General features: G+C 41.3%; 1 protein-coding gene across 1 annotated transcript in view; it reads right to left on the minus strand.

The window, feature by feature from the left end:
- Positions 1-9436: 9436 nt before the first annotated feature.
- Positions 9437-26888, minus strand: part of LOC132825586 (otoancorin-like) — a 47178-nt gene continuing 29726 nt past the window's right edge. Inside the window, exons 16-24 of the mRNA XM_060840966.1 lie at positions 26517-26610; positions 25968-26097; positions 24186-24373; positions 22107-22262; positions 18365-18507; positions 15440-15576; positions 11045-11142; positions 9911-10085; positions 9437-9480 (exon numbers count right to left, since the gene is read on the minus strand). Of these exons, the coding sequence (XP_060696949.1) occupies positions 9437-9480; positions 9911-10085; positions 11045-11142; positions 15440-15576; positions 18365-18507; positions 22107-22262; positions 24186-24373; positions 25968-26097; positions 26517-26610 (1165 nt within the window). The remainder of the gene's footprint in view (positions 9481-9910; positions 10086-11044; positions 11143-15439; positions 15577-18364; positions 18508-22106; positions 22263-24185; positions 24374-25967; positions 26098-26516; positions 26611-26888) is intronic.

A 26888-nucleotide genomic window follows, 5' to 3' on the forward strand; every position in this document is an offset into this window, starting at 1 on the left:
GCCCAATTTAGATTAGACTTACAGTGTGGAAACAGGCCCTTCGGCCCAACAAGTCCACACCGACCCGCCGAAGCGAAACCCACCCATACCCCTACATTTACCCCTTACCTAACACCACGGGCAATTTAGCATGGCCAATTCACCTGACCCGCACATCTTTGGACTGTGGGAGGAAACCGGAGCACCCGGAGGAAACCCACGCAGACACGGGGAGAACGTGCAAACTCCACACAGTCAGTCACCTGAGTCGGGAATTGAACCCGGGTCTCAGGTGCTGTGAGGCAGCAGTGCTAACCACTGTGCCACCGTGCCGCCCACATATTGTCTAGCTAACACCAATTGTTACAGTTAACCTGAGATTGCAACTTTTAAAAAAAGGTTTTGTGATTTACACATGAAAGAAGTGAAACTATCATGGTATTTGAACAGATGAAAGATTCAACAGACAATCAAGGTATTATTCAATGTATAATTTCAGTTACATCACACTGTAAATTTTTGCTATAAATTCTGTGCCTTACAACTGTGTCCTCAATCACCTGATGAAGGAGCAACGCTTGGAAAGCCAGTGTGCTTCCAATTAAACCTGTTCCACTATAACCTGGTGTTGTGAGATTTTTAATTTTGTACACCCCAGTTCAACACCGGCATCTCCAAATTGTGTCAAAACAAGACAGTAAGAAAGATTCTACAGATACAGAACCATATGGTGGGGTCACCTGTAGTGTGACATGAATCCAAAATCACAGTTGAGGCCATCTTTGTGGGTACAGACCTTGGCTGTTCAGCGATTCTGTGTTGTAGTACATTTCGAAGTCGGCCTTGAAGGATAGTTACTCGAAGATTGGAAACTGAACATCCTTGACCGCTGAAGTGTTCCCTGACTGGAAGGGAACATTCCTGTCTGGTGATTGTTGTGAATGTCCATTCATCAGCTTGGCCTCTCCAACCTATCACGCCGCAGGGAATCCTTGCTGCAGTGTATAAGATAGACAACATTGGCCAAGTCACATGAGTATCTGCCATGTATGTGGTGAGTGGTATTCCCACATGTGATGGTTGTATCCAGTTCGATGATCGGACATGTCTTGTAGAGGTTGCCATGGCAGGATTGTATGATGTTGTCATCAATGCTGTCCTGAAGGCTGGGTAATTTACTGCTAACGATGGTCTGTTTAAGGTTTAGCAGTTGTTTGAAGGCGAGAAGTGGAAGCATAGGGATGATCTTGGCAAGATGCTAGTCATCATTGATATGTTGGAGGCTGCGAAGAGCATGGCGTAGTCTCTCCACTCTAGGGAAGTACCAGACGATGAAGGATTCTCTATCAATTGTACCCTGTGTCTGTCTTCTGAGGAGGTCATTGCAGTTTTCCACTGTGACACATCGGAACTGTCATTCATGAGTTGAGCACTGTATCCTGTTCTTATGAGGGCATCCTTCAAAATCTTTAGGTATCCATCATGTTCCTGCTCATCTAATCAGATCCTGTGTACTGTATACGTAAGGCTTGTCCATAGGGGGTGGCTTCTTCAACATGTTTGGTGGAAGCTAGAGAAATGCAGCATTGTGAGGTTATTGATAGAATGACATACTGAGGTGCCCAGGCTTGATTGAGATGTGTGTGCCCAAGAATGAGACTGTTTCTAAAGATTAGTCCATGGTAAGTCTGATGGTGGGAGGAAACTTATTGATATCGTTATGTCATTTCAGTGACTCCTCGCCATGGGTCCAACGAAAGTTAATGTCGTCAATTAATCTGGTGTATAGTGATGGTTGGAGATCCTGTGCAACAAAGAATTCTTGCTCGAACTTGTGCATGAAAGTGTTGGCATATTGGGGTGCAATGGCTGTTCTGTGTGTCTGAATGAAGAATCAGTTGTCAAAGGTGAAAACGTTGTGGTTGAGAATGAAGCGAATAAGTTGAGGAGGGTGCCTGGAGATTGGCAGTTGTTGGTATTGAGCACTGAGGCTGTTGCAGTGATGCTGTCATCATGGGGGATGCTGGTGTAGGGCAGCAACCTTCAGGAAGGGTCCAATTCTTTGGTTACTGTACCACGGATCTCTCCGTTGACTGTTCTGGTTCATCGTCCATCTTATTGGCCTCACTGCTCACACCTTGGGGTCCACTCACACAAGCTGTATGATTTTTTTGATGTCTCTGCCTAGAAATTCTGCAGCAGTGTGCCCTTCTCTTTCACTTCACCCAATGAAGGAGCAGCACTCCAAAAGCTTGTGATTTCAAATAAACCTATTGGACTATAACCTGATGTTGTATGACTTTAGGTTGATTAGAAAATAGGTTAAATTGAAAAGTAACCTACAGAAAAAATAGAGTGAGTGTTCAATAAAAGTTTTGATTCTTATCAAGGCTAAAGAGATGGCGAAGGAGTTTAGTGGATATATGTAAATGTTTTTAACACCAGAATGCAATGTTGATTTATAAGAACTCTGTTTGGATTAAGGGTTCGTGTGGGGTAGTGGTTGTGTTCTTACCTCTGAGACAGGGGACTGGGTTCAAGTTCCATCTCTGAACAGAGTTGACTGACAATATTTTCTCCATTTGAATTAAATTATAAGTCACATGTGAAGTGATGTGGGCCAAGGTTAACAGATCTAAGATAAATAGTCCCACAGGACAGGATTCAATTTATCCTCAGTTATTTACGGGAATGGGGAAGGTCATATGTGAACCATTGATTAATGCTTTCCGCAAATGGCTGCAGTTGGAGATGCCTCCTCATATGGTGCGGTTATTTAAAATTGGGCCAGCGTGATGGGGAAATCAAATCCTGTGAGCAGGTGGACTTAAGTCCAGTATTAGACTTTATAAATTAGACAAAATCTGTCTAAAATTTATTTTAAAGTCTATTTTATATGAAATTTTAAATTGCAGGAATTCAAAAGTAGGTTGCTTTAGCCAGATACAAAGTGGAAAACAAAAGACAAAAGGCAGCTGCAAATAGAGGAAGTAAAGATAATTAATTTAGAAGATTTTTGTTTGGAAAAAAATCATCTTAATGGCCAACATAGCAAAATTTGAAACTGTACGCAGCCTGGCAGGCAGAAATGTTGCAAAGCAAAATACTGATGCTGGAAATCTGCAATAAAAAGAAAACAAAATTGCTAGAAATGCTCAACAGGTGGAAAGAAAGAGTAAATAAGCAAAAATATATGGTGGGGGAGAGAGGGTTCAACAGCTCACCAGCTCCACTGCCCACCAGAAGAAAAGTTAACGAATCAACAGACTCAAAACAAACCTGCCCGATGGCTGTAATGTGCAGCGTCAATGAGGCCTCTCAGTGGCGGGGGTCATACCCTCTGAAGCAGTCAGCTAATCAGATTGGCTCGTAATGGTGGATGGACTGCCAATTTTAGCATCTGCCCTTTCTCCATATTATGGGGGTGAGTTCAGGAAGGGAGGGTGGACATTCACCTGAATTTACCTGCCTTTTTGCTGAAAGTACACGGTGGGAACATCATATCCAGCTTATTATTATCAAGATAACCTTACATCAAGGGGTGTGTCTCGCTTCTGTCATGCTTTCTGCAAACACACTCTAACCCATCTTAAAAAAAAATCAAGATAAAGGTGATCTGATTTACCTGAAAGAACAGTGACAGTGAGATGGTCAAAAGAACAGCTCTCTGAAAAGGAAGCCATGTGAGCAATGAGATGGGGTTATCTACATTGTAACATACTTCAAACAAATATCATTGGTTGGGATAAGATAAGGGAGGAAAACAAAAGAGGGAGGAGGTCATTCGGCCTCTTGAGCCTGCTCCTTCATTCCTGATTTTTTTTTTACACAAACCAATTTCCCTCTAACTAACCCAAAATTGAACTCAACCCCTGGCTGTTTGGGATAAGAATTCCAATGACCTCACAATCCTGCTTGAAGAAATTTCTCATCTCAATCCAAAATTGTTGACCACTTACTCTGAGACTATGCCCCCTAGGTTGAGACTCTGAAGCCAATTGAAAACAGAGATGCAATATCTATCCTGTCAAGTCCTCTTCAGAATTTTATATGGCCTCAATGAGACCACCTCTACTTCATCTCGCATTATAGGAGTCCTCTCGTCCCAGGAATCAAACCAGTAAACTTATCTTGCACTTGCGTGGGCAAGTATATCCTTCCTCAGGCAGGGAGAACAAAACTCTGCACAATATCCTAAGTGTGGTTTCACTGAAAACTTACATTATTACAGCAGGATTTATCTACTCTTTTATCCAAAGGCTAATATACCACATACCTTCTTCATTGCATGCTGTACCTGAATGTAAGCAGTTTTTTGAAGGAGGACATCAATTTCCCTTTAAGTACCGAATTTCACAATGGATGCACTTTTGTGACTGCACTGATGGCTCGAAGAAACAAACTTCATAGTAGCTTGGTTTCTTGTTATAGACTCAGAGATATACAGCACAGAAACAGACCCATCTGTCCAGCTTATTCATGCCGACAAATATCCCGAATAAAACTAGTCACGTATGCCAGCATTTGGCCCACATCCCTCGAAGCGCTTCCGGATGCCTTTTAAATGTTATAATTGTACCACCCTCCACTACTTCCTCTGGCAGCTCATTCCATACATGCATCACCCTCTGTGTGAAAAAGTTGCCCTTTAGGTCCCTTTTAAATCTCTTCCCTCTTACCTTAAATCTATGCCCTCTAGTTTTGGACTCCCCTACCCCAGGAAAAGATTTTGCTTATTTACCCTATCCATGCCCCTCATGATTTTATAAACTTCTGTAAGGTCACCCCTCAGCCTCTGACACTCTAGGGAAAACAGCCCCAGTCTGTTCAGCCTCTCCCTATTGCGCAAACCCTCCAACCCTGGCAACAACCTTGTTAATGTTTTCCGAGCCATTTCAAGTTTCACAACAGCCTTCCTAGAGTAGGGAGACCAGAATTGCATGTAGTTGATTCTTGAAATTTATTCTGCCTCTCTCCTTACTAACTCCGATAGCTCATCTATTTAAAACAGGTTTCTGGTCTCTGGCTGTCATCTTAATTGCCAGCCTTCATTCAGTTGCTTGCGCTATCCTCATCAGTTAGGTGTCCACGGATTCAGATTCCATATCGGAGACACAGTCCAGGCTAACACTTGTCATATCTATTACTTGTATGTGGTTCAATCCCACTTTTGCATGGTCCAAGGAAGCAGAGCTTCAGTTCAGCCAGTATAAGAGAAGAACAGATGCAAAATGAACGACAGCCTTTATGAACAGCATGACTGACATGATATCTCACATTTTCAAACAACCTAATGACTATGTACAACTTTGTAAATTGAAGAACTAGAGACTTCAAAGTTAAAATCCAAACATGTCTTTTGCAAACTGTTCAGATTCCAATATCTGGTGGTTTGTGTATCAGAACACCTGCAAAGTTAATTTTGTCCATTCTTAACTTTGGTTAAGTAGAAAGTATACCCATTTTGTTATCCGGTGATGTTTTTATCTCTCTAGGGAACAAAATGCAGTTCTGCGGAAAGTGCTTCCTCCACTGGAAGTTGCAGGATCTTTATTTTTCCCAGCCCAGCCACCCTCTGGTTCTGCTGCGTGACTTTATGGGCTGTCTGTCCACATGAGCCTGGGCAACTGACTTCAGGCCATCAGAAATTTTCAACTTATTTCACCCATGTTGGATTCAAACTTATGTCACTAAGATGGGACCCCTTAACCACTTCTCCCCATGTAGAGTCTAACGTGATACGTTCTTAAGTTATCAAGGGTTACAGGGAGGAATTGGGAGAATGGGGTTGAGAAACTCATTAGCCATGATTGAATGGCAGAGCAGACTCAATGGGCTGAATGCCTTAATTTCAGCTCCTACGGTCTTATCCAAATATATCCACACTAATGTTTGAAATCTAAAAGTCAGGTTGGGGTACACAGGAAGAGCTACTGGACAATTAAACAAAATACAGCTGAGCAACCAGAGGTTCATGAACTTGTGATTTTTTTTTACATTTTATGAACACAATTGCATTTTTAAAAATATTCGAACAATCTTTTGCCCTATAACTGCCTGTGATCTCTGTGCTCCTCCAATTCTGACCTTACATAGTACTGACCCTAGTTGCTGCCCAGTTGGTGGCTGACTTTTCATTTGCCTGGGCTCCAAGTTCTAGAATTCAAATCTTAAACCTCCTCTTTCACAATATTCCTTAAAACCTATGTTTTTAAACAAGATTTTGCTCATCTGTTCTAATTTCTCTTTAGATGATTTAGGGTCAAATCAGTGTTTAATAATACTTCTGTGAAGTGCCTTATCATATTTTATTGCATTAATTATCGTGTGTGTGTGTTTGTGTGTTAATGGAATATTAAACCTCCACATCAGTCTCACATCCTGATTACTGAATACTGAGATGTGGAACTGCACTCACTTTGGAAAACTGCTGACTGTATTGAAACTAACCACTGGGGGTGGACAGGGCAAATGGGGAAGACAAGACGCAAATAGTGATACTATCTCCTGAGAACCAATTATGTCCTAATCCCACTTTTAATGCTATTTTGCACCTACATACATTGGCCTAAATTGAGAGGCAAAATGGATGCAGAGATCCTGAGCATACAGAGCACATTTGGGAAATGCTTCTGAATTGCATTGTAAGGTCATCAAGAAGTCAGAAGCCAGACAACTGCTGAATTGACAGGAGTACAGGGAAGTCAACAACTCCATGGAATATATCTCTATCCATCCTGTATCGAACTACAGAAATTATGGCTGTCCAGAAATGGATTAACTGTGGCTCAATCTCTTTCCTATGAGCCAGAAGATCATAGGTTCAAATGCTATCCCAGAGGCTTGATCATATAATCTAGGTCAACAGCGCTGTACTGAGAGATTGCTACACTGTCGAATTTGCCATTTTGAAAGAGGAGTCATTAAATGGAGGCTCCATCTGCCTACTCTGGTGAATGGGGAAAATTATAAGGCACAATTCAAAAGAGCAGAAAGGAAGTCCTCCCTGATGTTCTTGGATTAATGTTTATTCTTCAACCAAAAATCACTAAAATGTGATTCCCTGATGATTATCTCATTACTGTGGAAGGATTTATATGCGTGCAAACTGACTGCCTTGTTTCCGACATTACAATAGTGATGACAATTCAAAATAACTTCATTGGCTGTAAAGTTTCAGAACAATATGAGATCAAGAAAATTATAGTTTTATTTTAAGCTTTTTTTCCATCTTTCAGTGGGATTTTGGCCATGGTATTTCATCAGACCTGCCAGTTCATATGAATCCTTTACTGAACAATCTAAACATCTATATTCATTAGTTCAAATCCCAAACTGGCAATGAATTTAATAGATGTGGTAGTTTCTGAATTGGCACCAGAAAACATGCATAAAATCTGACTCTTTGACATTTTCAAAAAGCCCTTAGCTGGGTCAATAATGTCCTCTGGGGGAGGGGAGGAAATCTGTCGAACTATATCCAGTCTTAGTTTATACATGACTCCAATGCCAGATACTGCAGTTGACTTTGAAAGCCTTCAAAGCAACCAAGGATCAGCAACACATGGCTCACATCCAAAATACAAATATAAATCTTCCCAGGTTCCTGGCTGGGCTGCAATCTGCTCCAATGAACATCATGAGGGGAACTGATTTAAATAAAAAATGGCAGGTACTTCTGACCTTAAAAATGAGCATTCATTCAACTCTGAAAATTCATTAGCCTAATACTTTACAGTTTAGCAGCGATACATTGACACTTATCTACATACTGTATCTGTCTAATGGACAAGTATTGTGCATTGGAACAGTGGTTCTCATCTGTAGGCTGATCCTTAGGAAACAAAATACACGACGATACACGCAGCCCAACCTAACAGAAGATTTCCTTCAGGGAAAGTTGAACCTGTTGGAAATGTAACAAACACAAAAGGAGGTATTAGAAACACAAGGCACATTAATCATGCAATACAAAAATGTAGAATATTTATTTCACAATTCCGGTACTTTGTAATGAATTCTTCAACACACAAGATGGTTGAAATAACTGCACAGAGGCCGGTCTCCCATCAACAAGTCACCCTTTACTTACTTGTTGCCAGCCGGCTTGGAGCCAGTCCTCGGAACTGAGGAGATTCTAAATCTCCTGGTTATATTTTTTTTCCTCCTGGTTAGATTTATAATATTTTTATTGAAAGTCCACGTAATGTTAAAACATGAAACAATAATCACCATACAACAGAGACATAGAGATGCCAACACAGGACTCCCCAAATCTCAACATAAACAATATCAGAAAACATTACGTAAACCGGAACAAAAGCATCACACAGGTAATTTTCTCCTTTTAGAAAAAGTCCGGCAATAAACTAAATATATTGCAAAAAAAAAGAAAACATAACACCCCCAGAGATAAAAGTTGAGTAGTAAGGCAAAATCCACAATATGCAACAACAGACTCTGTGCATCACTGAAAGTAAGGTACAATATAAAGCATTCCATAACATCGCATCTTATCTTGAGCAGTAAAACAAAATAGTAAGGAAAAAACAGACAACCACCGGGGCTGGCTCTCGGCCGCTTTACACATCTTCTGGCTAGCTCCTGTTTACTTTTTTTCTCTTCTTACTATTTTTTCCCCACCCCCTCCCCCGGTCCTTCCTGCCAAACTATAGTAGTACTAGCTCCTGTTTATGTTGGTCAGCCAGGGCTTTCCTGACTGGCCCAGGTTAAGACGACCCAGCTGGTTCCAATCACTACAGTGGTCAGTCAGCCTGCTGGAGAGTGGAAGAGCTATTCAATTAATCCCTCGCCCTTGCTTTCTCCCCTGTTTAAACATTTATCCAATTCCTTTTGTAAGTTATTGTTGAATCTGCCTCCTTTGCCCTTGCAATAAGTGCATCCAGATTGAAGAAACACACAGGTGGGCGGCACGGTGGCACAGTGGTTAGCACTGCTGCCTCACAGCGCCAGAGACCCGGGTTCAATTCCCACCTCAGGCGACTGACTGTGTGGAGTTTGCATGTTTTCCCCGTGTCTGCGTGGGTTTCCTCCGGGTGCTCCGGTTTCCTCCCACAGTCCAAAGATGTGCGGATCAGGTGAATTGGTCATGCTAAATTGCCCGTAGTGTTAGGTAAGGGGTAAATGGAGTGGTATGGGTGGGTTGCGCTTCGGTAGGTCGGTGTGGACTTGTTGGGCCGAAGGGCCTGTTGCCACACTGTAAGTAATCTAATCTCTAATCTAATCTTATCAAACCTTTTAATTGAAGATTCCAACTTGCATTGCTAAAACATCCTAAGGCACTACACCAGAACACATTGACAAACAAACATTGATTCAAATAAAAAAAACACTGGAACTAATGTTCCCCGTGTCACTGTGCATTCCAATGAAATGCACACAGTGATTGGTGTCCAGTTCTGGAAGTCACTGCCACACGCTGACCTTGGAAAGAAAATTAGAGAGACCACTGCTCATCAAAAGCTTGGTCAATCAGGTAGCCTTGAAAATAAGAACAGAGAAAGGTTTAGTGAGAGAATTCCAGACTTTGCAGCTCTAGAGATCAAAGTTATGGCCAACAATAGTGAGCAGGAAATCAGGCATGTACAAAAGGTCAAAATTGGAAGAATACAAAGATCTCAAAACGGGCTGTAAGGCTGGAGAAGATTAGAGAGATATGGAGAATGCCAACGGATGGGTTGTGCATAAAAGAGAGATTTGTCAAACCAGGATCCAGAGCAAGTCAGTGAACACAGCAGCAATGAGCAAATGGGACTCTGTGCAAACTATGTTGCAGCCTGCAGAGTTTACACTATTAAGTTCAATTATTAATCCATTATGGACATCTGTTTATTGTCAGATATGTACTCAAGTGTCAGATGTATGCACACAAGTTGTTTTCAGGGTAGCACAGAAATAGTTAAGGACTCACTATTGAGGATTGGAGAAGCAGAGAGCAACATCTGAATTAAGTGATTTGAATCTGCTCCATCCACTGCTGCCTGCAGGCTGGAAAGCTGTTCTGTGCTCAATGTGGCTTTCTGAGACTCTGTGACAATGGCTGCATTCTCAGGTCCGAGGTTTGCAAGCTGTTTTGGGGAGAGCTCCTATTAAAAAAAATACAACAATTGTGAATCCACAAGTTCAAACAAAATCCAGCCTCCAAGACAGTTAAGTGGTGGTCAAGTCACACTCAGGTAACTGAACATAAATTCCAGGTTGACACTCCCAGTGGAGAAATGACAGTGTGCGGGACTATGCCATCTTTCAGATAGATCACACTGCACTCCCAAGTGGGCTCAAAGATCCAACAGTAACATTTCACCACATGCCTCTTATGATCAAACTATGATCTGAAGTGCACCTTTATTTTTATTCAGATAAGGATTAAATGGCTCAATGGATAAATACTCACTATGTGACATAGGAGGCTGCTGATGTCCACAGTTCCCAGGAATGACTTTGTTGGGTTCAATTTTCCCACTTTATTCAAATTGCTCAATATCTGGACTTGCCCCAGAGGGATGCTGTCAGTAATGAGTGTATCCTTCAGCACTACTCTGCTGAAGCAGACCTTCAATAGCCTACCTCCAGAAAGTATTATCCATTGAGTCCTAGGTGGCACTTTGTATGACAACATGTGCCAATATTACTCAACTTAATATTTCCCAGTTTCTATTAAACATTGATCAACTTTACAGATTCCCACTTTGCCACATTGTTCCTTCCGCCTCTGAAGAGACATTTTAATGAATTAGTTGACAGTCATTAACTTCACCCTGCATTGAGACTTTACACAACATTTACCTCCTGATAGGTCAGTTATCCACGAGTGGCTTTCTTATAAAGCTAAGACAGGAACTGTTTTGTTAGTATGATTGTTACCTTCTCTGCCTGTCACGTGGATGACTGAGAGTCAACTCCCCAGTGGGGACTCATTGATTTTTGTGATGTGCTGTGCGCAAGAAAGCATATGCTTTCAGGACTTTTATGGCATGGTGGTAGTGCCCATACTTCTTGGCCAAGAGGCCCAGGTTCAAGTCCCACCTGGTTTGTCACTACTCACTTTAAATACTTCACTGGGTAGAGCAGCTATTGCCGCTGGTCGGAAGTAGGGCATCAGCTCTTCATTCAGCATCTTTATCTCTTCCTTACGGATTCCAGCTGTGAAGAGAATAAATAGTGAGCAACCTAAACTCCAAGCAAGACTCCAAGCAATGTGTTCAATTATTTTTGGGTTCTAATTAAAGCCATTTCAGCAGGACAGCAGATTATTTCAAGAGTGATCTTTATCTGTATATCCACTGTGAATTTTCTCTTCAACAGGCTCATTTTGAGTACAAAAGTTAAAGATTTAATCAAATTACTCCTGTCGTAGTTTGCCCATCCTAACAGAGACAGGTTAGCAGAAAACGGGTGGTAAATGTAAAAATCTATTTATTACTAATTAGTCAGATTTACTCACACTGGGAAACAAAATATGAAAGATCAATTTAGAACTCTGTTAGTTACATCCCCTTCCTAAACTTCTACACATACACATACACACACACAGACACAGACTTGAAGATGCAAAATGTAATCGAGTAACACAGTTCAACAGCATCAGTACACAGCATCTGATGAGGAGTCCGTTTTGCTTCTTCCAAGTCTTTCTGATGTCTAGTCTTCTTATTTCTAGATCCTTTGACTTATTTGGTGAACATGTACTTGGCGAAGGTGCATCGCTCTGAAAGCTTGTACTCTCAAATAAACCTGTTGGACCATATCTGGTGTTAAGTGATGTTTAACTTTAGTGTTACGGACTAGGCCAGACCATTCAAAACATTCTTAAGCAGACAGCTCCAGAACATAACATTGCAATTTGTTTCGGTGAGCGTACAGTGAAAATTACCCGGAGTAAGATAGCTAGGTTGACTACTAGATTTTAGGACAGAGAAAAATTTATTCACAGTTACACAACAGAACACAAAGAACAGAATAAAGAACCCCGACAGAACTCAACCTATCCAAACTAGGCTTAATTATGCTGTTCTGAATATACACAACAGTCCTAATAAGCAAACTCCCTTTAAAAACCAGCATAAATGGCACACATGCTTTCAGGTTGAAATTGAAGGGCAGAAAAGAGAAAGAGAGTTTTCACACAGCTCCCTGCTGAACTTGCCAGTTCAAGAGTGAACTAAGACTGCTCAGCTCAGCTTGAAAGCTAACCACTCCCTCTTCCCTATACAGGTCACTTCGAAAACATGACCACTTTGGCCTGAAGTCTCATCTGTTTATATATAAACAAAAGGCCTCTCAAAATCCTTTTCATCTCCGTACCTAACCAGACTGATCGGAGCCCGGCCCGGTTTATTGCCCCTCTGAAAAACAATCAAGGACAAAGTCTTCTTGAGCCAAGAAACAGCTTTTAGAAATAAAAGGGATTAGCTTTGTGACAGTGAAGACATAGGGTGGTTAACATCTTAATCGTTCAGTCTTTCGGTTACTTTTATAACAAAGCAACATTTTATAACAAGTGACAAGAGAGATTAACTATCGCTATTAGCTATCATTCTTCGATATTTCATTAGAGAGAGCGAGAGAGAGAGAGAGAGCTGCAGTGTCTTGCAGCCTAATGTACCTTCTGCCTCTATTGCTCATACACATGTGAACACTGTCCACCTGCCCAAGGAGCAGTTGTTGTCATGTTGCTGATTCTTGGCTTCCACAACTATTTCTGATTGCAGAAACAAATCAGCAGTCTGTTAATGAGAAAACCTGCCCTTCATGCACACCCATGGTGCTATGGCATCTGAGATATCATTCCCAACTGCTTGAACAAAGTAACAAGGTAAATACAACTCACAATTAATTCCAGTAACTTTTTTTTAAAAAAGGTGCAGCAACTCCTTACACTGTCCTTGGTTTAAAGCAGTCCTTGCTTCACTTTGATCCACAATCAAAAACAAAGAGAAGTTAAAACCACATGGACTTCACAACAGTGCAATTTTGTTGCCTTCTCTTTGGATTTCTGGCTTTCCTTTTCCTGCTCTGGGGACTACAGCTCAGGTAGTTGTATTCATGGGCTGGTTATTAGCTAGTTATAGGCCATTTCACAGCAACCTGGTTAAACGCCAATGATTGCGGTCACCATCTCCAAATCTGACCTCCCTTAGAGAGCTGGCTCATGGCAACAGGTCTCCCATTATACCAACAGAGTGCACTGAAATAGAGCTAAGACATTAATAGTAGGCAGTCAGCTATAGTGATGTTGTTAAATTAAGTTAACCTAACTCACTCATTGTGAACTGGCATTTGGTATAATGCTGTCTTTGCTTAGCTGCTCTTAACTCTCTCTTGTACGGAGTGCTGATCAGTACTGGGCAGAATATAAAACCTTCAGTCCTAATTAAGGGCTTTTGCCCGAAACGTCGATTTTCCTACTCCTTGGATGCTGCCTGACCTGCTGTGCTTTTCCAGCACCACTCTAATCTAGATTCCAATTTCCAGTATCTGCAGTCCTCACTTTTGCCTAGAATATAAAACCTGTGTTCCCTGTTCCCCAAACCTCAGGATTTCTACAAACACAAAAGCAAAATACAGTACAGGAAATCTGAAATAAAAAAAGAAAAGCTGGAACTACTCAACATACCAGGCAACCTCTGCTGTGATGCACTTTGTGTTTTCTAATGTCAGTCCATGAAATAGACACCAAGAACAGCAGGCTCTTGTTCTGTCAGATATCTTGATATTTAATATCATCAACTATTTACATTACTAATAGCATCATAGACTTACAAATGCTTAATGATGTTACTGCACAATAAATAACTGACTGAACACACTACACTGATTCCGTGACACAGTGTGGGATAAGTGAAGGACAGCAAGATACATTTATACAAAAATGTGACATCTATGTTGCTGTGAACTGTCATAAAGTATAAGTGTGCCTGATCTGGAAGTTGTGCTATAATACAACAGGTTTCATGTGGGTTACCTTTCATCAGATGGATTTCTACCCAGCGAGTTATATTAAAATTATGTCCTCCCAAATTGAAGGACTAATTTAAAAAAACATTTTTATACAGATAAATTATATTTTTTCACTGGCATTACGTTCTGCTGTTGAATTAAAAACCTTTGAACATGTGAAAGGTTATAACATCAGGCTTTCACATTTTTGCATAAGATTTGCTTTATAGCTTTAAACTGGGGCCAAGCTCTTGCTGTTTCAGGGACAGGGCACTGCCCAATGGGAATGTCAGAATGGCAGTTGAGACGGGGACGAGAGTCACAAAGGAGGCAGCGAGATAGTCTTTTAACTAAGCTTAAAGATCATTGTCTTGTGAGTTGGGAAGTGGATTTCTGGCAGAGAGTTTGCTGTAATGTGCATATCCTCAGACTGCCACTATCTTGATGATTGACCATGAGTACGTTAAGGTTCACTTCAGCATTAAAAAACCCTTAAGAAAAGATTTGACTGGTGGTGAATTAATTCTTGGCTGTAGGAATTGGATTGTTGTCTCAATTGTTCATCCAACAAAATAAAATCACCTTTCTTACAGTGACCTTGCTTGAATAAACGTATCATCATCACCACTCATTGCTGATCTATGCTGTATAAATTTGTGTAACTCATGTAATTAATTCTGATAAATTGCAAGCTTGGGTTTCACACCAGGAAAGTCATGATAACTCAATGGATTCACTTGTGTCCTTCAAAGGTACTTGTCTGTTCGGAGTGTAACTTAATCCCACATGAGTTTGATTCAATCCATTAAAATAACTAGGGATGGGAAATAAACATGGTCTTGCCAATATCACTGATACCAAAAATTCCAAACTCACCCACACAGAGACCTGCGGGCTCACAGGTTTGCATTTTCACTCCCCCAATCAGAGTTCTCTCCAATAGTCATCCATTTTCTCATTCAGGGACACTTGCCTCAAAATCCACAATCCCCCTGGTCCCAGCTACAGGATACCTGGCCAAGATTAATTAACAGCACAGACTGGGGATTAAACCCAAAAGATTCTTGTTCTGTATAACTCAATAATAACACTAGAGTTTTTCAGTTCTGTTCCTCAACTTTATCTTCCCTCAGTTCATCATTTTAATTGTTTCAGTTTTATTATTTTGTAAATGTTTTTATTTGTTCTTCATTATTTTGCACAAGTTCAGTTTGTGCTTTTAAACATTATTAAATTACATCCATCAACATCTATTGATTTCTCTATCTCTAGCTGTTAAGCTGTACCTCAGAAAAGATGAAGCCATCAGGAGATTTAGTAGGAGGGACTGAACGAGTCAGAGAAAATTGGAGGAGGGAAATGACCTTTTATGGGGATTAAGATCTTTCATCATCTTTGATCTCTTAAATTGTTAAACCTTGTTGCGATTTATCTTTTTATCTCTTGTGCTTTTCTTTCATCATCATCTTTTCCCACTCACGCACATTCTCACTAGTCTAACCTGCTACTGTTCCAACCTCCTGGAGAATGAAGTTGTCCCATGCAGTGACATTTCCAAAACCATATCTTGCTTTCTTCAGCAGTTCCTGGAGGATCTCCACTCCGCAGACAATCTCACTGATCCTTGCAGCTGCAGCACTGCAGGGAACACAACAGTCAAGTGTAATTCACCAGCCAGAGTCTTAACGTTAACAATCAGAGTGCACCAGGTTAGCAACCCCTAAAGTTACAAGTTAAAGTCCTACCATAGCATGCAGGTAAACTGAATGCAGTCATCTGTGGACAAGTACTAGAGAATGACAACAAAAGGTACCATTTAACTAGAGTCCTGCCACAAATAGCATCTGAATGGATGTAACTCACCCTCGACTGCCTGCCTCTCTATTGGGGTTATGTTTGCATCCAAGTATCCCCAGATAGGGAATGATCGATGTCCACTGTTACACCTGATGCCTTCTGCAGTGAGCATTAGAGGGGCTGGAATATACCATTGATGTTGTGGCTAAAACTTACTCTATTTTTAGGCTTTCTTTAAATTTATTAACATTTATTGTCTATTGTTGGTGCCTTGGCACTTGTTAACTTTTATTGTTGGCAGCATAATAGCTATCGGCAATGTTCTGTTTAAGGTAAAGAGAAATAGATTCCCTACAGTGTGGAAACAGGCCCTTTGGCCCAAAAAGGGCCACACCAACCCTCTGAAGAGTAACCTACCCAGACCCATCCCACTACCCTATTACTCTACATTGACCCCTGACTAATGCACCCAACCTACATATCCCTGAATACTATAGGCAATTTAGCATGGCCAATTCACCTAACCCGCACATCTTTGTGATTGTGGGATGAAACCAGAGCACCTGGAGGAAACCCACGCAGACATGGGAAGAACATACAAACTCCACACAGACAGTTGCCTGAGGCTGGAATCGAACCTGGGTCCCTGGTGCTGTGAGGCAGCAGTGCTAACCACCGTGCCACCCCGGTGTGGAGGCACCCAGAATCTCCCAGACAAGCTGCATACAAATTGCCTCCATTACATTGTTTTGTGTGTGACCTTGTGAAGAAAAACAAAAAAGGGCTTTCACGTGTGAACTCATCACCTGAAAATTTCAAATCAACTTCAACGTGCAGGGCCAGTGTATCACTCGATACAAGTTTATTTATTTTCCTCTGTAATCAGCCAGTCACAGAGAGTCACAACGTCGATAAAGTGTGGAGCTGGAAAAAGCACAGGAGATCAAATAGGATCAGAGGAGCAGGGGAGTAGAATCTTCAGCTCAGAACCCTTCATCAGCACTCCTTGGTTCCGACCTGAAATGTCTGTTCCTCTGCTCTTTTAATGCTACTTTTTCCAGCTCCACACTTTATTGATTTTGACTTTCCAGAATCTGCAGTCCTCACTATCCCCATGTCATAGAGAGTCATAGAGTCATACAAGAACAGAATCAGATTCTTCGGTTCAACATATCCATGTTGACCAAATTTTCCAAACTAAACTAGTCCCACTTGCTTGCGTTTCACCCATATCCCTCTAAACCTTTCCCATTCATGTCTTTTAAATGTTCTAACTGTACCTGCATCTACCACTCCCTCTGGAAGTTCATTCCACATATGAATCACCCTGTGAGAAAAAGTTATCCCTAGAGTCCCTTTTAAATTTTTCTTCTCTCACCTTAAACCTTTGCCCTCACCCATCCCAGGGAAAAGGCCTTTGTACTCACCTTATCTGTGCCTTTCATGATTTTATAAACCTCTATAAGGCCACCCCCTCAACTTCCTACATTCCATCTCTTTGATTTTTGACCTTGTCAGCAGGGTCAGGTCAGATCTCATCACAAAGTAGTCCAGCCTGTGACTGGGTATATTCTGATTCTTAAAAAGTGGGAAATGGCAGCTTTTCACTTCTTTAGGGAAATTACAACAACCATCATGTTAGACCAGAGGGTCTCCACTTAGACAATGCATTCCTTTCAATGCTGGAGAATAGAAAATGGAAATAATCTTCCATTAAAACCCTTCTTGGTGCTATAGAATGACAGTGCAGAGCCTTTGGTAATATGAATTAGGCACCTAAGGATAGCAAACTACAAGAGAACTGAATGAAGAAATTTTAACAAGGTGCAGGCCAGGGAATAAAGCAGAGTACTTTTTACTTGAAACCAATGAAGAAGTTCTAAGTGACAACAATGAAACTTAATCCCCTTTCTCTTCAACATTGACTTGACTGAAAGTTTCAAGATATTATGGGGAATGGTGAGGATTGATAGAGAGATGTTATTTCTCCTGGCTAGGGTTCTAAAGAACATTAGAGCCGGATTGTAATTTGAGAATACTTCTATAGTCAAAAGGATGGCAGAAATTGGAACTTTTTTCTGCAAAAGGTAATCAATATCAGATCAATTATTAGCTTTAAATCGGAGATTGATATATATTTGTTTAGAAAAGTTAATGAGGCATTTTTGGGGCAAAGGTCGTTATCTGGAGTTAGCAGATGGTAAAACAGACTTAAGGGATCGAACGAACTTGTCCAGGTTTTAAAAGCGACTGTACATGCTCGCTGCATTCATTAACTTCCTGAGCAGAAAAGAACCTGCCTCCATACCCAAACTGACCAACATGAAGCTCCTAACCCTCATTGCTTGGGTGATCTGAAATAGGCAGAATACACTCTCAGACTGGATAAATAAAAATTCTAAGTCAATAAAAAGCCTGAAAGTAATCAAGGGGAGCATTTCTTGTGGACAGGCAATATAGGTTTCACTCATTACACATTGCGGAGACACTGTAGATCAGGAGATTCCCACCTGATACACATTTTCAAAGATTTCACATTAAAAGTGGCCCTGATCAAAGCTATGAAAAGAATAATTAATTCATTAAACCATCAGGCAACATGGCTGAAGTTGTGTAAAATAGGTTCTACCTGTAGGTTGAAGCACTCAAGAAGATGACCTCCTGGTCAGTCATTGCACACAACATGCTTCCTAATCCAACTAGGTCCCATTCCTTCATTGCATCAATAGTCATACCAGAGTCTCGGAGGAAGCCTTCCAACACAGACCTAGCCTGTCAAGAAAGAAAGAACACATAATTACACAGAGAAAATCCCAATAGAATCATAAAAATCCCTAATGGTGCTGAAAGAAGCCATTCAGTCCATCAACTCCCACCCTATCCAGGTAATCCCATATTCATCATGGCTAATCCAACCAGGCTGCTTCACTTTGAACTGTGGGAGGAAGCTGGAGCAGACACGGGGAGAATGTGCACACTCCACACAGACTGTCACCCAAGGCTGGAATCAAACCCAGATCTCTGGTGCTGTGAGGCAGAAGTGCTAACCACTATGGGGGCTTTAACACAATAAAATGCCTCAACATCCTTCATGAGTGTATGATTGAACAAAATTTGACACTGAGCTGCATGGGGAGATGTTAGGGCTGGAGTCCACTTAAACAAAATGGAAGGTTTTACCTAACATTTTAAAGGAGTGAAGGCAGGAAGGTGGTGAAGTGGATTAATAAACAAATTCTAGAGCTTAGGAACCCAGGCTTCTGCAAACACACAGACCAGTGACAGGGTGATTATATCCAAGATGCACAAGGGGCAGAATTAGAGAAGCACAGAGATTTCAGAGGGATGTGGGGCTGGAGGAGATCACCGAAATGGAAAAAGGGAGACATTTGAAAACTAGATGAAGGATTACAAAAATAAAAAATGAGAAGTGTATTCATAATATCTAAACTGACTTGACAGATATAGAGGACTGGGCTGTTTTAAAACATCTTGAAGTTATCATTTCACTCTTCCATTTTGTGCTTAGCTTTCATTTAATATCACTAACTTCACAATGCAGTCACGTTTGCAACATATGATGTTTCAAAGCAAATTATACTTCAATAGTGAAGGTGAGGGTCTGGTGGTTTGAAGGGAATGGGGAATTGGGAAGGTTAGAGAAGAGGTGGTTGCTGTAAGTTCTCTCAATCTGCTTACTCCTCATGGATGCAGGTTTGAATCAGGCTGGGATGGATTGAAAGCCATATACCTCTATACCCCATGCTGCTTTCAAAGCCTCAATCCAGCAACTCATGGTGATGACTTTGATTGGTTGCTTTCAACATATGGACTTGGGCACAGTCAATGTATCTGCTTCGCACTTCCACTCTGGGAATGATTCAATGAAACTGAGCTTAATTTCCCTACTTGCTGTAAATTAATTTTTATTATTGTAATTCATTGTAAGTGTTCTTAATGTGCAACTGATTCTCTGACATTCATATCCCTATGTAAAAAATGAGGTCTGCAGATGCTGGAGATCACAGCTGCAAATGTGTTGCTGGTCAAAGCACAGCAGGTTAGGCAGCATCTCAGGAATTTTGACCAGCAACACATTTGCAGCATTCATATCCCTATGGCAATGTAGTTTGAATAAAATTAAACAAATGTTTTTTTGAAGATTAAGTATTTGCAAATCCCCCCTTTAATTTGTAGATTCAAAAATATTGAGGATTAAAAGTTCCACCAAATATTTAACTAAAAGATAATTCAAAACTAAAGACACATGACAGTGATCCCTTAAATATAATTCCACAAAACCCATTCTTATCCTTTTGGTCTTATGAAATGGTTTACCCACAGTTGGCAATACATCATCAACAACCTGTTACACTTTCAGCTGGTTTTTTGCCTGGGCTGAGTGTACTATCATGCTTGATAGAGATCATTCTTTGGTTGAACAGTCTCTTGCCATTCATCATATCCAGGTTTAATTGTACACGCCTGCTTATTGAAGATGAAGGAATGATCTCATTGAGGCATTTAAGGTGATCCTAGCATTCGATCAGGGAGATGGAGAGTAACCAATCCTCCAAGGAGTGGAGACAAAAGATGGAGACATAACTTCCAAATTGGAGCTAGCCTGTTCAGTGATGACATTGAAAAACTCCTCTTCCCAAAAATGGCTCCTTCAAAAGACAGCAGAGGCTGAGTTTTGATGAAAAGTCAAAGGTCTGAAATAGTAACTTTGTTTCTCTGTCCAGAGATGGATAATTTTTGTTACATTTATGAATTGAGAGCATATGGAGCAAAGGAAGGTAAATGGAGTTAAAATGCAGATCAGCCATGAATGGCAGAACACTCAAGGTGCTGAGTGACCTCCTGTTGTCCCTACATCACTCATTTCTTTAGCATTAGCTGTGGCTTAGTGGGTAGTACTCTTGCCTTTGAGTTACTAAGTTTCAGGATCAAGTCCCACTTCTGGGCTTCAACACAAACATGTTACACTGTTATTCAGTGCAGAGCTGAGGGTGTGCTGCACTGTTGGAAGAACCAGCCTTCAAGTCTGACATTAGCTGAGGTTCGATTTGCCTGCTTGGATGGATATAAAAGATTCCATTTGAAAGAAAAGAATGGAAATTATCCCTAGTGTCCTGCTCTCTCAATCCACATCACAGATACCAATTACCTGGACATTATTTGTTTATGGGAGTTTGCTGTGTGCAGGCACCTATTGTCATTCCAAAGCAGAGACGGAGTCAATCTCAAAGACGGTGCTGCTGGAAATCAGCCAGAGGTTCCATATGATTGGTGACCTGAATCATATCTCACATTGAATATGAGTGATAGGGCTCAGACTGCGAGGCCACTCGATGGCTGCCTGCAGCAGTAAGGCCTGAGTAGTGATACCATTCAATGGCCATCCATAAGTAGAGATATGAACCTGGGTGAGGTGGTGGTGACGGGGTACAGCAGTCAGGGGACAAGTGAAAGAACACCACCCCTCCGTACCCACTGCCCCTCAGCATGGTCTCCAACAGGGACCACCCCCCACCCTGCCCTCCATCCAATTAGCACAGCAATTGGAGAAGGGGGTGGTGGTGAGCTAAGTGCAGTGACGCCTGCAGTCCATACACAGACATTTCCCGCAGCCAGTGACCATCACGGGTCACACTGGGGCATTCCAGCCTCATGGAGACTCACTCTGTTCTTACATTACAACATGGCTCATGTTTCAAAGCAAACCCTTTTCTCTGAGCTCACTGCTCCCAACTGGACTAGCAGTTTCTCCAGGCCTCAGCACAGTCCTCGCTCACTCCCATTCACTAAGTTGGGAGACATCCCAAGGAAGTACAGGTAAAGGTAAAGACGCCTTGGTCCCAGAGGACTGCTCTGTCATTAGAGGAGAGACAACCAGCACTGAGTCTAACCGGAGGGTTATTGTGCCTCAGGCAAGAGAAGAGGTTGAGAAGGCAGGACCTTCATGGTATCCTCAGATGGTGTGGGAATTGAACACATTCTGTGTCACAAACCAAACACCCAGACACCTGAGCTAACAGGCTCCCAAGTATTTGTTTGAGATAGGACAGAGACTGTATTATACAGCTCTGGAGTAGGTGGGATCTGAACCTGGGCCTCTTGGCTCACAGATAGGGACACTACCACAAACCCCCTCAGACAAAAACAAGCTGGGACTTAGCTCTTTTTCATGCCCCTACCCTGGAAAAACTGTCCTTTTAGTTTTCAGACTAATAGCTTCTTGGGACCAATAGCAGAAGAGCATAAATAATTAAGGAACCATACCGAGGAGAGGGAATCAAATGTTATTGGGTCCACAAAAGCCCTCAGTGTTGTTGATTGATTCAAAGATAACTGAAGCCATTTCCCACCTGTGTTGGTGTCCACTCTTTCTGTTGGCTCAGGGCAGCGACAGTGTCAATGGAACCAAGCTCCAGCTCTTTGATTTCACTCTCATTTAAAGCCAGCGCAATTCGTCCAAGTGCAACAACCTGGTATTTCTTCCAGCTTCGAATTGGGCCCCAAGCCTTGAAACATGGTAATTAGTTTTAGTCAACATGACACTTCTTGACATCTCACCAAACAGCAAATCACCTTTATAAAGAAAGATCACATCCACATGATAGGAGCAGCTCCTGGCCTGGTAGAACTTGCAGCAGACAATCCCACAGCCTCAACCTCTCTGGTCCAAACTCTTCTCCTGTTCTCCTGGTCAGCCTTCGTAAAGTTCACTCATCCTAAAAATATCTGCAGCCTATCTTGTACCAGGCCCTATTTAATGATTTCTGTCCCACATTTGTCCCACTGCCCTCACAAACCCTATATTAACTCCTGATTAAGAAACATCTCAACTTTAGAATTCCCATCCTGATTATCAAATTCTTCCATGGTACCACCCCCACTTAAACTCTCTAATCTCTAGATCAGAGAGGTGCTGGAATGTTTTTACCTCTCTAACCTCTAGCCATACAACTCTTCACAATCTCTGCAATCATCCAATTCTGACCTTCTGTTGTACATTTTGCAATGCCAATCACTAGCAGTTTGTGGTTGGGTAGTTTGTTGCCAATATTTCCTTTCCTTGACTAGATGTAAGGCCCCACAATGTTTCAAGTTGAAGAAGGAAGTCAATGATGAGTCTTAATGAGAAGACACTCTTGTCTTAAACAAGATGTCAGTCAGTGTGTAATAGCAATCAGGTACAAATGACTAAGTTAGATATTCTTACTAAGCCTATAGGGAGATGAATGAACGTAGGCCTTTTCCCTACAAGGTCTAAAGATATTCCCCTTTCTCCCAACCTAATTCCTTATGGTATTATCAGATTTGTTGGAGCTTAATGCAGTCTCCAACATTAACTCTTTCTGATTACCTTATACAACACATTCAATGGCCCAAGTTCAGGAACTTCCCACCTAACCTTTTCCACGTTTCTACTCTTCTCCTCCTAAAAAACACTCCTTAAAGCCACTTACTTTGACCAAGATTATAGTTATCTGTGTTGTAGTTATCTGCCCTAATCTGGAGGGGAGCAGGCTGAAGGCCTGGAGCGGAGCAGGGATGGTTGTTGGACTGGGGTCTGGAGTGGGCAGTCAGTGGCTTGTGAGGCTTGTCAGACCACTTTTGAAAGACCCTATCCTGATCTACTGTAATGTAATGTTTATCTGTAATTTGTTTGTCTGACTGTAGTGCCTATCCTTTTAACTACATCTTATTTCCAACTTCTATTATGAGTCACTGTAAGGTAACACTACTTCTTTTCTTTTTTATTCCAATTTTTCTATCTACAATGGCACCATGAGAGGAGACATTGTACAGTGTGCACTTCTGTATTTGTGTACATGAGACAATAATTCTTCTTCTTCTTCCTCTTCTTAATCCTTCCTAATGTGGTTTAGTGAAAACTATCTTGGAACATTTTGCTACCTTAAAAGGTGCTTGTTCTAAAATTTTTTAAAAAAAATTCATTCATGGAATGAGGGTGTTAGCTAGCTGGGCCAGCATTTATTGCTGATCCCTAGCTCAGAGGACAGTTAAGTGTCAACCATTTTGCTGAGAGTTTGGAGTCACATGTCAGCCAGACCAGATACGAATGTCAGCTGAAAGTGGGTTGCTGGAAAAGCGCAGCAGGTCAGGCAGCATTCAAGGAACAGAAGATTCGACGTTTCGGGCATAAGCCCTTCTTCAGGAATACAGTTTCCTTCCCTAAAAGACATCAGTGAACCAGTTGTTGTTTTTTTGTGACAATCAGCAATGATCATCATTGGACTCCAATTTCCAAATTGTTATTGAATTCAAGTTCAACCGTCTGCTGAGGCAGGATTTGAACTATCTCTGGAATCCAGACTGTATCTGGATTGACAGTCCAACGATAATACCACTAGGCCATTGACTCCTCATAATGCTATGTAAATACATGCTGTAGTGTTGAATGAGGTGTGCCCACATACCATCTTGGCCTTGTCCTTTAGAGCAATGAGTTGTATCATGTCAAAACTCTTCAGGGCACCAAGGTGCTCGACACTTTTGATAAAAGTCTGAGTGGACATGCAGCTTAGTTCCTGGACTGACCAATAGGAGTTGGCATCGGCCAGCTTGAGTATCTGATCAAAAGAAGGTACTGTAAATCCACGGCAACCTGCAGGGAAACAGAAATGAGCCAACATTTCAGCAGTTCACTGCAGAACTCTCGAGCACTCTGGATTTAAAACAATGTGATGCAGGAGTCTGCCTAAGCAGGAGAGGGTGGCTGATGGGGAGGAAACATCACTGAACAGAAGGATGTTAAATTCAACATGCATGTTACAAGATGAATCTCTAAATTAAGAATAAAATGTCCTTTAGGGAAGGAAACGGCCATCCTTACCTGATCTGGCATACGTGTGACTCTAGAACCACAGCAATTTGGTTGACATTTAACTATCCTCTGGGGCAATTAGGGATGGGCAATAAATGCTGCTTGGCCACTAACGTCCTCATCCCATGAGTGAATTAAAAAAAAAGCAGCTGACTTAATAGCATCTGTACATGTGACTGCAAATTATCAAAATGCACTCTATGGATAGAAGATTAAATGTAAACGATTTAGGATGGCAGATAAGAGAAAATTTTCATTTTTTCAAAAACTAAAACACAGGATTGCGATAGTGCAAATTCACATATTGCATTGAAACACAGACAGTTTCAACATTTCAGAATGTGCTGGATAGCTTGCTAAAGGAAAGGGGGAACCTAGGGTTTTGGGAATTAGGTAAAACTATCAGGATGTGTCATGGACTTGCCTCAGAGTTAGAGGTTGAGGGTTCACGTCAAATCCCAGAGCATGAACACCCCAAAAATCTAGACTGACTTGAGTGCAGCACCGAGGGTCAGCTGCCCAGTCTAGATGATGTTTTTTGGACAAGGTTAAATCAAGAACCATTTGCTCTCTCTGACAATCGGATAGCAATATTTCAAAGAGTTGCTGCGGGGTTTTTCTTTGTGTACTAGACAATGTTTCTCCCTCAATTATCATCATAAAAATAGATGATCTGGTCATTTCATATTGAAAATCAAGTCTTTCTATCTCTTGAAGGATTAACAGGATCAAAACTTAATTGGCTGATTGGCAGCATTTGGAATGTTACAAGTTGTGCACTTAAAAGGAATTCCTGAAAAGAATCACTTGAAAAGAATCAGAAAACAAATGCAATCATTGTCAAATGCAAGAATCCAGCTCTGAGACTGGTGATTGGGCGAGACAGAGAGCAGTTCCCAGGTCCAAGGGACTACACACAGTCAGGTCTGTGGAGTTGTAGGTCTCCTGATTGTACTTTCTCCCACTCACTGAAACTGAAGTCAATTGAAATTGGCTTGAAATTGACTCATGTCAACTCTGCTGTAATCAGCATCAACTCAGGTAATGAATGGCTTCACTCAGCGTCAATGGCCAGGTCATGTTTCCGCCTGGTCACGTTTCCATGTGAACAAAACTTACAGTAAATGCAACATGAAAAATTAAACAGTAATCTCTCTCTAGGAAATTGCTGGAGATGAATATGAAGTCCTGAGGTGGGATCTTGTCAAGCTGCTGGGGAGTGAATATATCCGTTCCACTGGGGTATGCCTGGACCCTGTCCAGGGCATCTCTCATGATTAAAATCAACCAAACTCAAACATAAGGCTCTTTCAAAAGGAACAACTTTAGTTACAGATCAGATCCACCCAGTTTTGTGAAAATAAGACAGATTCACCTGGAGTCAGACTGGAGAGTTTATCGTTCTCAGTTCCTTTTATGAGAGTGCTGAACACCACAGCCAGAAAATCCTGAAATATGGCCATCCCCTTGACATCCAAAGCTAACTGCAGCAATACATCTGGAAACTGAGGAAGAAGGGAACATCATCTGATGAAAGCATGCAAACTTACTAAATTAAACTGAACTAAAGAAATAAGCTTTTCCATGGCCCTTTGCATGGTAATTAATCAGACATTTCAAACTGTGTAACCAGCCAGTATGATTAAGAACTACAAAAGCTGACAGCATGGAAAGAAACCATTCAACCCATTATATCAATGTTGGCCCTTTGCTTGAGCAATCTAAAACTAATCCCATAGCCCCACGTTTCCTTCACCATGGCCCTTGTATGTTCCTCTGCTCCACATAATTATTGACTTTTCTATTAAGAGATCCAGTTGCGATTCTGAAAAAGCAATTTTCTGTCCATGGTACTAGCTGGCAAATCTGACAGATCAGATGATGGTCAATAGCTGCAAAAACAAAGACGTGCAGGATTAAGTACCTTTTCAGCAACAATGGTCAGATCCTCCTTTGACAAGAATGTAACTAAAGATCCCAAATCTTGTATCAATTCAGGTTGCCAGACAGTTGGAGTGCTAAAATGAAAACATAGATCATTAGACGATTCGGTACTGAAGACAAGGGAAGTGAGAGTTTGCTAGATTTATTCATTTTTGATAACAAAAGGACATGTAAGTTTGTCACAGATCAGCTAGGATCTCACTGAATTGCAGAACAGGTTGGAGGGGCTAAAATGGCCTTCTGTTGTTATGTTCTGTGCCAATGTAACATCTAATTGTATATGGATTGATATGGTGTTTCTACAGGCAAATCTCAGTGATCTTCTCTCTCATTCCCCAGAGCATAATCTTCT

Source organism: Hemiscyllium ocellatum, chromosome 20 (genome assembly GCF_020745735.1).
Source record: "Hemiscyllium ocellatum isolate sHemOce1 chromosome 20, sHemOce1.pat.X.cur, whole genome shotgun sequence".
Classification (NCBI taxonomy): Eukaryota; Metazoa; Chordata; class Chondrichthyes; order Orectolobiformes; family Hemiscylliidae; genus Hemiscyllium; species Hemiscyllium ocellatum.